This window comes from Dipodomys spectabilis, unplaced genomic scaffold (genome assembly GCF_019054845.1).
Source record: "Dipodomys spectabilis isolate Male_0828 unplaced genomic scaffold, ASM1905484v1 ptg000082l, whole genome shotgun sequence".
In the NCBI taxonomy this organism is placed as follows: Eukaryota; Metazoa; Chordata; class Mammalia; order Rodentia; family Heteromyidae; genus Dipodomys; species Dipodomys spectabilis.
Window position 1 is genome coordinate 5,091,565 of NW_024870759.1, and position 12,515 is coordinate 5,104,079.

The 12,515-nt window shown below is 37.5% G+C and overlaps 1 protein-coding gene across 9 annotated transcripts in view; it reads left to right on the forward strand.

The window, feature by feature from the left end:
* Nucleotides 1-12,515, forward strand: part of Kdm6a (lysine demethylase 6A) — a 176,854-nt gene that overhangs the window by 44,976 nt on the left and 119,363 nt on the right. For all 9 annotated transcript variants that reach the window (XM_042683584.1, XM_042683591.1, XM_042683583.1 and 6 more), the window contains exon 3: nt 10,016-10,124. In XM_042683584.1, coding sequence (XP_042539518.1) covers nt 10,016-10,124 — 109 coding nt within the window. The remainder of the gene's footprint in view (nt 1-10,015; nt 10,125-12,515) is intronic.

Below are 12,515 nucleotides of genomic sequence, written 5' to 3' on the forward strand. Positions count from 1 at the left end.
TTCTTTCTTTCTTTTTTCTTTTTTTGGGTCTGGTTGTGGGGCCTGAACTCTGGGCCTGGGCGCTGCCCCTCAGCTCTTCAGCTCAAGGCTAGCGCTCTACCACTTGAGCCACAGCTCCACTTCCGGCTTTTTTCTTTTTGCTTATATGGTGCTGAGGAATCGAACCCAGGGCCTCAAGCATGCAAGGCAAGCGCTCTACCACTGAGCCACCTTCCCAGCCCCTTGAATTTCTTTTGATATAATTATTTTTACCCTTTCACTTCAAATAAAAAATAAATTCATTGTCATAGACTGCAAGAGGGTCAGCTGTCTAATGGTTTGTCTAATGGCTTAAGTAAACACAGGCCCCTGTGAAACACCTAAGGAGCAAAGCTACTATTTGTCTCTTGATTTCTACTAATCAGCAAAGAATTTTTTTTTCTTTTTATTTTTTTTTCATTCTTGTTTGCAGGGCAAATTTTCCTCATTAGTATCCTTTCATGTATTTTGAACATACATGCCTTGTTGAAAGTATATTCTTCTAGTTTGTGACTTGCCTATTTTCTCCCTTGCTCCCTAGTATATTCTGTTCACATTTGTTGTGATTAAAATATTACATTAATTATTTGTTTTAATATAACCATGTATTGATCACCTTTGCTCTTCTTTGTTCATCATCCCAGGTAATAGTGGAGTTTGTTTTCTTTGAAATTATATAATTTCTATTAGACCTATGGTATGATAGTAATGTGTTTGATTTTGGCTTGTACATGAGATTGTTAGTGAGACCATGCTAGTTTAATTCTTGTCTGCTGATTATGTATTTTATTTAGAGTGAATTTGATATGGTTTAAACATTAAAATTTTAGTTTTCTCTCATTGCCGCCTGGGATGGACAGTTTTCCTTGTTCTTCAAGGTCAATTTAAAAATAATGTATAACATTGTTTCAGCTTCTTTTAGTTTAAGCTGAAATTGATGGTCTCAGAGTTATTGAGGAAGGGATCTTGACTGCCTTCTTGTGTGAACTCCAGGCTTTGTGCATGTGCATTCTGTCCTATGGATGAAGAAGACCCAGCACTAAAGTTCACACCAGATTTGTTTTAGATTGCTTTGTGTATATAATTCCCCTTCCCTGAATGTATGCTGGAGATGTTTCTGAGGGCCTTGAGAATGCTAGATAAGCATGCTGTATCTACTAAGCTGTATCCCATGCTCTTTTTATGTTTTTGAGACAGGATCTTGCTATGTAGCTCATGCTGGCCTTAAACTTATGTAGCCTAGGCTTTTGTGGGTCTGCAAAACCCTTCTCCCTCAGCTTCCAGAGTTATTACAGGTGTGTACTACTACTGCTGTCTTTATTGAGGATTGTTTGCTTACAACTAGCTCTATGCCTTGAGCCATGCCTCCAGTCTGGCATTTTGCTTTTAATGGAGATGGGGTCTTGAGAACTTCTCTGCATGGGCTACCTTGGAATCCTCTTGATCTTAGCCTCCAAATAGCTAGGATTATAGGTCATGCTTGTCTAAAAGTTCTGTAGTATTCTCTCTACCTGGGTTGCCTCCAATTGCACCTTCCCATGCTACTCTTAATTTTCACATTCACATTAAGAACTTTGTGTAGTGCCCTGTCCTTGGCCTTAAGTGTTAGCCCCTTGATCGATATAGCTCAGGATGTTGAGGTGTTGCATAGGCATAAGGACACAAACTCAAAAAAAACTCGGCAAGACAGTTTACTTGTGCAGAAGGGTGGGCTATCAGCCAAAAATCTGGCAAGCAAGCACATAGAGCAGGAAGGCTGCCCCCTTTTTATCCCTAACACAGCAGGCCCTGCACCTCTGCTAGAGTTGGCTGAGCTCAGGTTCACAATCTGCTCACAATTGGCTAGTTTGAAGATCATTAAAAGCCTGAAGAGATTTGACATTGTACAAGCAATATCAAAACATAGTTACACCCTCTGCTACTTTCTTGAACAATATGAGATGTCTTTTAATTCTTCCATTTTGGAATAACACAAAACCTTACCTTTCAAAAATCCTTCCTTGGGCTGGGAAGGTGGCTCAGTGGTAGAGCGCTTGCCTTGCATGCCTGAGGCCCTGGGTTCGATTCCTCAGCACCACATAAGCAAAAAGAAAAAAGCCAGAAGTGGCGCTGTGGCTCAAGTGGTAGAGCGCTAGCCTTGAACTGAAGAGCTGAGGGACAGTGCCCAGGCCCAGAGTTCAGGCCCCACGACCAGACCAAAAAAGAAAAAGAAAAAAAAAAAAATCCTTCCTTTACTTCACTAGACACTACATTGAAAATGAACTATACAACTTGTGGGTGGTTTGGTAAAGAGGAATTTGGTTTAAAGTAATATAAATCTGCTAACATATTCATAGGGAAATAGTAACTTTAATAAAATGCCATGCAGATGCTAATTGTGAAATGGATCTTTTTGTTATGATGTGGTAAAAAGTTAACATATTGTAAAACAAGTTATAAAATTATGCATAAAGACCTGTACTAGCTGGATATTGGTGGCTCACACCTGTAATCCTCCCTACTTAGGAGGCTGAGATCTGAGGGTTATGGTTTGAAGCCAGCTGTGGCAGGACAGTCCATGAGACTCTTTATCTCCAATTAATCACCAGAATACTGGAAGTGGAGCTGTGGCTCAAAGTAGTACATTTAACTTGAGCAAAAGAGCTCAAGGATTACATCTAAGCCCTGAGTTTAAGCCCCATAACCAACCCCCCCCCAAAAAAAAAAAGAAAAGAGAAATTATAGAATTTAAAGCAGATTATTTTTACTGAAGTTCATGTGCATTAATATTTCTTTTACTCTTTCATGCAATCTGAAGCATTTGCTACTTTGTGAATTTATTTAGAACATTTATAAGTGAAATAATGCATACTTTGCTATCAGAGATATTAATTGGAACTGCATATTTTTCTAGGATACAAAAAGTGTTTTAGGTAGGTCTTTTGCTGCCATAAAGTCATGGTCAACATAGTTTTGCTTCACATAGGCTTTCTCCGTATATGCATCTTTTGAAATGACAGAGAGAAAGCTTGCTGTAAGATTTTTTTCCCTTTCTATAAGTGTTACTGTTTCTATTGCTGAAATGAAATACTTGAGGCTGGGTCCTTATAAAGAGAAGAGTTTTATTTATTATTATTATTATTTTTTTTAAAGCTTCACAGGCATGGTACCAGCTCTGGTGGTATCATGCTGAGTGGTGTTGTAATGGGGAAAACACGTACAAGAGAAGAGGGATCACATGGTATGACAGGAAGCCAGAGAGTGCGTCAGAAATCAGACTTGCTTTCTTATAACAATTCTGAGAATTCAGGTCCCATGGGAACTACTTAATCTTCAAAGAGAATTTTACACCAGAAGACCAAACTACCACCCACTAGGCTTTACTTCTTCAAATTTCCACACCACACTTCAACATCACTATCAAACATGTCCTGTGGAACCAAGTTTCCAACACATGAATCCTTGGAAAACACACTCAAACCATAACAATAAACAATAGGTGTGGTAGATGCAGGTTACAAAAAGAAGGGTTGTAATGTCTACTACTTTATATAAGAAGTCACAGGGTCACTGGTCACTCTGACCTTTTCTCATAAAAGCCCCCCATATCTCCAGATTTTAAACTACATTATTTTAAAGGGTATTCAAGGCATAACTTGCACACTTGATTTGAATGAGACTATAAGCAGTGTACATAAATATATATCATCTATACAATGTTGCAGAGAAAATAATTTTCTTTGTGACATTTGGAAAAGTTAGCTATTGTACAAAATGTTGTGTGTGTTTTTTTTAATGTTGGAAGCCCATGTGCAGAGATAGAATTTTTATTTGGCCAATGTGTGTTTATGATTAAAGTTGTTCATTTAGTAGTAAAGAAGCAACTTACTGAGACAGTATACCTAACTTGCTTTTTTGCAGCTGAATTTGGCTATTTATTTAACAAAAATACTAGCAAGACAAAAAAAATCACTAGGTAACTTAAGAAGGTATTGTTTGGAGAATACAAGGAAGTATAAGGTAAAGCAGTTTCCAATATTTTGGAGATATATACACATACCACACTATATTTTGTTATTATCATCATATATTAGTCTCCCCCCACATTTGTCTGTCTGTCTACCTATCCATCCATGCCATAGGTGGGTTTTGAATATAGGAGCTTAGCTGTTTGAGTTTAGTTTAATTGTGTGGCTATGTGTCTTTCATAACTTTTTTCAGTTCTCAAGATCTAACCCAGAAGCTGGGCGCCATTGGCTCACGCCTGTAATCCTAGCTACTCAGGAGGCTGAGATCTGAGGATCGCGGTTCAAAGCCAACCTGGGCAGGAAACTCTGAGAGACTTTATCTCCAGTAAACCCCTAGAAAACTGGAAGTGGCACTGTGGCTCAAACGGTAGAGAGCTTGCCTTGAACTGAAGAGTGCAGGGACAGCGTTCAAGCCCAAAGTTCAAGCCCCATGACCTACCAAAAAACAAAAACAACCCCCCCCCCCAAAAAAAAAAACCCAAGATCTAACCCAGGCCTCATACACATGAAACAATCATATCACTAGCTATGTACTTCAGCCCATGATAGTTGTTTTTTATGATTACCATACTTTCTTGCTCCTCTTTATTTTAAATAAAGGATCAAGGCTATTTTTTCTAAGGAATGGTGAGAGTCAAGAACAGATTTTTTTAAAGAATAATAAATCATTTAAATAATAGACTGCTATAAAAATGAAGATGAGCTAATGCAATTCAAAAATATTAAAACTCCCAAATATAATGTGAATGGATTAGATACATGAATTCAGCTTGATATGATCACATCCTTTTTCGTCATTAGTACCATTTTTTCCACCAGGTGACCCTGGCAGGTATTTCAAACCCTATAGAATAAACAAAATTTCTAAGATTGTTAGCTGAACATCATGCTGACCATCACTGAAACCTGAAGTCCTTCCTTCCTTCCTTCCTTCCTTCCTTCCTTCCTTCCTTCCTCCCTTCCTTTTCTTTCTCCCTCTCCCTCTCCCTCTCCCTCTCCCTCTCCCTCTCCCTCTCCCTCTCCCTCTCCCTCTCCCTCTCCCTCTCCCTCTCCCTCTCCCTCTCCCTCTCCCTCTCTTTCTCTCATTACAAATACTGGGTTTTGAACCAAGACCCACTGCTTTTTCATCAGGCACTCTACCACTTGAGACACAGCCTTAGCCCTTGGACTGTTTCTTGGGTAATAATTGACATGTTTATTAGTTTTTAGAAAGGCCAGGAACATACATACTGGTCAGCTTTGTGTTATATGACATACAAGCCCCTACTTCCTGCCTTGGGGTGCAATAATCTACCCGTTTTTTACTACTGCTCACAACATAAAAAAGGAGATCTTATGTGTTGCTTTTCTTCTTGGTAGTTGGTATGGAGATAGGTAGACATGGGGTGGGCTAGTGTTTGGGAATGTATTGTGAGGAACTAATTATGGAAGTTCTCTTTCCTGACTATGACTGATTTCAGGTACCCAGGTATAGCTTGATTAATAATGGCTAGAGACTTTGGAGCCATAGTATTTGAATTTATCACCTGCTTATTAGAAGTTCTATGGACAGAGTAATAGCTCTTGAGGACAGAATTTATTTTCTGTCTATAAGAATATAACAGACCTGATCTCAGAATAATTGTGAGGGTTAAATAAAAGAAGTATATAAAGTTCATAGTGTTGTAGTACTTAGTACATACGACAGGTCAACTAAGTAGTAGCACTTTAGTTACAATTGCGTAGTTTTATTTCAATAATGTAGTTCTGTGAGAATAGTTTTTTTTTTTTTTTTTTGAGTCCGGTCATGGGTCCTGAACTCTGGGCCTGGGCGCTGTCCCTCAGCTCTTCAGCTCAAGGCTAATGCTCTACCACTTGAGCCACAGCTCCACTTCCAGCTTTTTTCTTTTTGCTTATGTGGTGCTGAGGAATGGAACCCAGGGCCTCAGGCATGCAAGGCAAGCACTCTACCACTGAGCCACCTTCCCAGCTCCAAATAGTTTTTTTTTTTTTTTTTTTTACAGTAGAAGCTATTCTAATTTATTTGAAAAGAATGGTACTTAGAAACCCATCGTTTGAGTTATGATTACTTATCCATTAGCATTCTACATTCCATGAATGAAGAATAGTAAATATTAGTTGATGAGCTAGCTACTCAGGATGCTGAGATCTGATGATCACAGCCCAAACAGGAAAGTCCATGAGATTCTTACCTCCAGTTAGCATCCCCTAATCTCCCTCTCCGTGGCTCCTCCCCGACCCCCAGAAAAAAAACAAAACAAAAAAACGCAAGTGGAGCTGTGGCTCAGGTGGTACCCCCCACCTTTGAGTAAAAATGCTTAGGCCCTGAGTAGCAAGGTATATTGGTATATGTCTAAAATCCCAGAAGTTGGGAGACTTAAGCAGGGGTATCTGAAGTTTGAGGCAACCTTGGGCTACATAGAGAAACTTTGTATCAAAACAACACTCAAAAGAACAAAACAAAAAATATCCTTTTTAGTTGTATAGTTCAGTATTCTTAAGTACATTGTATAGTTCCGTATTCTTAACTATATTCACAATGCTGTGCAGCCAGCCTCCAGACTGAGTGTGTGTGTGTGTGTGTGTGTGTGTGTATGTGCGTGCACGTGTGTGTGAGCGCATGTGTGTGTGTGTGCGCTGGTCCTGGGGCTTGAACTCAGGGGCCTGAGTGCTGTCTCTGAGCTTTTGTGCTTAAGGCTAGCACTCTACCATTGAAGCACAGCTCCAGTTCCAGCTTTTTGGTACTTATTGGAAATAAGAGTTTGAAAGATTTTCCTGCCTGGGCGGGCTTCCAACTGTGATCCTCAGATCTCAGCCTTCTGAGTAGCTAGGATTATAGGTGTGAGCTACCAGTGCCCATTGATGAACAAGAAATATTACTATCCTAACATTTAGCATTTAGACTAAATATCAAATTCCTTTCATCTTTAAATGATCTACATATAAACACTAAAATGGTAAAAATCTATTATGCACATGTTTATTTAAATATAACTATCAAAGTATTAACTTTTTTACTTGCACTAGTCTAGTAAACTGCAGATTATAGGCTATCTTTATCATTGTAGAAAGTGCTCTGTCCAATGATGTTGCTCTACCACACATGATTGTCAAATTTTCTACTGTACTTATACTAAAAGTGTTGGATTTTTATATTATAAGGATAAATGATATAATTATCAAAACAAACTAGAAGTAGCTAAAATGAACATAATTATAAGGTTTTTGTATGAGCCAGCTATAGGCTTTATTTTCTAAACCTTGACTTGAGCAAGTATGTAAGCTAATTTTTTTAAATGTTACCGAGCAGAGGGTATAGCTTGGTGGTAGTGCCTTCTTAGCATGTGCAGGGTTCTGGATTCATTTCCCAGCAATGTTAAGACATAAATAAACATTAGGAAAAAAGTCTCTGCCTTATGTTTTAGAAATGGGATCTCATTATATTGTCAGGGCTGGTCTGGCATCTTGGCCCGAATCATCCTCCTGTATCACCTTTCCAAGTAGCTGGGACTACAGGCTTATTTACTTCACAATACTTGGCTTAAAAGTACCTTAAAAGGGATTACTTTTGATTTATAAAGAAGTTTAGTTGTACTTTGTTCTAAATCTAAACAACTAATTGTACATCATACATCATTTATGTTCATCATTAGCTTTCTTTTAAGTAAAAATACATTGTTATAAATTTACTGTTTCACTCTAGCTGATTTTGAGGTTAGGAATATTGGAAATTACCCATTATTTATTTTTCCTTTAGATGCCAGTATTTGACTGTACTACCAGAATTACCTCAAATATGTCAAATAAATTCATGAAGTTTCAGTATGAAATGGAAGCATAAAGTACTTGGAAATTTATTCTGCCTTTTTGCTCTTTTTTTTTTTCCATTTGATATTTGCCTCTGTCAGCATCATGTTTCACCACCATTAGTTTTGTAGGTACATATGGCTTTATGGGGAAATTACTGAGAATTTGTTAATCTAGTCTGAGTTTGTGGGCAGGCAGACTTAAAATTCACCCATTCTGGTGTTATATTTCATGATGGTCAGAGTTGTGCAACCATTAATGTTTGGTGTGTTCCTTTGTTTACCAGTAACGGAAAGCTAGGCAATAGATAATCATGATAATAGTGCGCCATCTGGGATGATATGAAAAGTGTAGGATATTGGTATCTTTTTTGCTTAAATCACTAAGGAAAATTTACTTATGTTTATATCTTGAATTTTTTCTTTATGAGACATTTGCTTTTTTTTTTTTGCTTATATTACTATCTATGAGTATTTGTCAGAACTAGAAGCATCTAAATATCTTGCTAAGAATTTAAGAAAACAATGATTTTAATGAGGGCTTTATTTACAGTGTCATTTTTAGAAAACTTTATGAAATTAAGGAAGAGACTGTCATAGCGCATAATTTTATGATTCTCTCTGGTACTGTTATAAATCAGTATAGCAAATTGTATTTCTTTTTCTATCTGCCAGATAAGAATTATATATGACTTAAGTAAAGAGAATCTTGACGTTTCATGCCTCCAAATTATACTAATTTCCAAGACTTAAGTGTAGAATTCAGACTCTTTTAATTATAGGGAAGCAGAATTATTAGTTTTCAGTGATTGTGGTTTGGTACATATGCACATTTAGATAGCTAAGAGCGTAATAGGAGCTGAAGATAGTTATTTGATAAATATTAGGCTTTAAGTACGGTGGTTTTCCAAACTTGCTGAGATGCTAAGTCTTGGGGATAGGCAAATTTTAGGGTATACCTTTTGAAACTCTGTATCAAAGGCTCTGTATTTCTTAGGAGAGCAAAATTTAAGATAATCTTTTACCTTAAATGGTAATCTTTTCCTTCCTTCCTCCCTCCCTTCCTCCCTCCCTCCCTCCTTTCTAGGGCTTGAAACTCTCCCTTGGTTTGTTATAGAAAATACTTGAGCCATGCCTCTTGCTTAGCTTTTTGCTGTTTATTTAGGAGGTGAAGTCTCCTAAACTCTTCTGCTCTGGTTGGCTTGAAACCTCAATCCTCTGGATGTCAAAACTTTCTGAGTAGCTAGGATTACAAATGGAAGCCAATGGCTGCCTGGCTAGGAAAGAAAGTTTAGCAGCATCATTGAAGCTTTGATTTTGAGAGGGGGGGGAGGAGGAGGAGAAGAGAGAGAGGGAGAAGGGGCGAGGGGAGAGAGAATTAAGTATACCTATTTGTGTCCTAAGCACTGCAATGAACTCTTGGAGAAATTTTCTAATTTTAATCCTACTGTCTCTCTTGAATGTTGTTAAAACTATAGTATTAGAGGATAAGTTCCCCAGGATTTGAAACCTGACAATTGGAATTTGTGGTCAATTCAGATTTTCTTCTTTTCTTTCCTTTTCTCTTTCCTTTCCCTTTCCCCTTTTTCTTTTCTTAAAATAATGTAATTTTTTTTCTCTCCCGGGTATGGGACTCAGAGTGGCTACAAATGCTTGTATACATGTATATTCGAGTGTGGTAAGATTAGGAATAGTGTTAGAATTAATGTCCAAACATCACAAAGAGTTGCAACTGAGGCAATTTATGACTGTTTAGTTAAGTTTTTTTTTTTTTTTTGACTATAAAGATTCTATGAATTCTTCCATTATTGAATAAAGCTCTTCTCTCTGTAGGAAAGATGAAAATTTTCTTTTTGTATTTAAGAGCAGGGTTGTTTATAACGATATGGGCTACAGTAATAATTTAGATTCACAATCTATAAAGTTATCATAGTGCTCTTACATGATTGGTTTGGCACATTGTTTCCAGTTTTATAGATGGAAAAGACACTTAAGTTCTAACTAGAAGCTCTTTGAATGATTACTTAGTTAAGAATTGTGTAATGCCATGAATATGTCTTGGATAGTCGTAAAATGTATTAATTTCTAGGTGGTTTTAATGGATCTTACATATGCATTATCAGAGAGGAAATGCATTCTGGATTTTCAGTTTTTCTTAAATGTATGTATTATTTTTATTTCTAGGCTGTTCGCTGCTATGAATCTCTCATCTTAAAAGCTGAAGGAAAAGTGGAGTCTGATTTCTTTTGTCAATTAGGTCACTTCAACCTCTTATTGGAAGATTATTCAAAAGGTAATTTTTTTGCCTTGTTAATTTTTATTCATTTTATGTCTATGTAAAATAACTTTACATTTCATCAAGAGTATTGTTTTTTTTCTAAGATGTTAACTCATGAGTATAGTAAATAGAAGAAAAGTGGAATAGATGGAAATGGAAAAATGTAAATCATTCAGAGTTGACCATTAAGTAAAATGTGTGATGTCGTATTGCTCCTTCTTATGAAAAACTCTGCCCTATTTCTACCATACTAGAAAGTGAGCCAGCTTGGTGTATCCACCTGGTGGACACTTTGGAAAGATAACACAAACTACATGCCAAGAGTTGCTGAAGTGGAGAGGCCTTAAATCTCCTCTCTCCCTCCCTTCTCCCTTCTCCTCTAAATAAGAGACCTATCTCTTACCTCTTTCTAAATGACATGTTCCATCATGGGATATTTGTCATATTTTGTTTTCTAATAATGAATATTGAGTTTGGCATCTACAAAATTATTAGTGTTTTTGATCCATTTGCCAGTCAAAACAAAAACAAAAACAAAACAAAAAAACAGCAAAGAATTGGAGGTATGCCTCACATAGTAGTTGATTTAACTATCAATCATGAAGCACTAAGTCCAAACCTCAACACCACCCAAAACAACAAAACAAAAATCTTATTCTTCAATAAGGTAATGTCACTGGTTGGAGGTGAGTGAGGGTTAGTGAAGCTTCCTTTAAATGTAGGAATTCTTCACTTAGGGTCCTTGACTACAGAATAAGAATTTCTGGGCAAGTCACTAAATAAGCAAACTTGGCAGAGCTTAATTAAGTAAACGAGCAGGCAAGCAGACAAACAACACACAGAAGGGCAGGGCACACTTTAACAGAGTGTGTGTGCTCTCATAGGGAGAGACAGAGAGTCACACACAATTCCTTGGGCGGTTGGGGTATTTATAAAGGCAGGGAATCTAGCTTAAAAGTTATGTGAAGCTAGGTGCTTTGTCTTTTGCTTTAATCACATGTAGTGTTACTTTGAGTTTCAGTTAAGAATGCATCCTGCCATAAAACAGATCTTTTTTAAAAAAAATTTATTGTGAAAATACTGTACAGAGGGGTTACAATTACATGGGCAAGATAATGAGTACATTTCTTATCAATCATTGTAGCCTCCTCCTTTGTTTCCCCTTCCCATCCCTTCCCATCCTCTCCCCCCCCCATCCTCCTCCCCCCTCCCCCCCACCAAAGTCGTAAAGTTTGTTTTCGACATAACGACATGTACATCTCATTGTTGCAATGGGTCCATCTGTATCCCTATTTAAACGATTTGTTTTTTCCCTTTCCCTCCACAAATTATACCAACATCAAATACAGTGAAAGAAAAAACCTATCTTTATACTTTGCATTTTGGGGCAGGAGGTGGCTAAGTTTGAGGAAGTGCTTTTTTTCCCCCTTTTTTCTTCTTTCCCTCAGGAAGGCATCCATCCCCTCAGACAAGTGTTGACTTCTTGGGGTGAGGAATGCATCCCTCAGGAAGGAATGCATCCTGTTGTCTCTCTTTGAAGCAAAAATAGAACTTCTATGTTTCTAGATAAATATTTCTGAGTTGCCTTCATCGGGCCTCAGTTTCCTTAAGTTATCCTGTTTCCTTTCCCCTAAAATGATTTTTGTTCCCTTAATCTTAAGGGAAGTACATAAAGAAATATCTCATATCTGCTGTAAGCTGACCATTCCTTATTTTCCCCAGTTCATCGTACTTCATTTCCCCTAAAATGACTTTGTTTCCTTAATCTTAAGGAAAGTACATGAAGGAATATCCCCTATTCTTGCTGTAAGCTGACATTCCTCATTTTCCTTGGTTTATCTGGCTTCAATAATACTTGGTTTTAGAAAACCAAGCAGTAAGCTGGATGTGATGGCACATACCTGTATAATCCTGGCACTTGGTAGGTTGAGGCAGGAGGATCATGTTTGAGGTCAGCCTGGACTTGAGAAACCTGCTCACAAAATAAAACAGAATGAAAAAAACAATAAACAACAGCAACTAAAACCCCTGAGCAATAAACAAAAATATGGCTATGCAAGGAAAAGGCCATGTCCCAATAAGGGCACTCTAGCAGAAACAAAACTAAAGAGTAGACTTTGGATTATAGTTTGCTTTCTGGTTGCTCAGCAGTTTACAAGAGCCCCCTTTTGGGGAGACGGCATTAGGCTAGGTCATGTGTGAATCTTTACAGACAATATTGTAGTTAAGACATCTAACAGGACTAACATAAACCAACTAAAAGAAAATTAGTCAGGAATGTGATCAGAGAAGAATGACCCTAGATCAAAGTAGAGTACTTTAACACCTCTGTGGGATAAAATGAGAGGCTTCTCATCTGTTTTCTAGAATTAGGGGAGATAGGAAATTTATCAGAACATAGTCAAG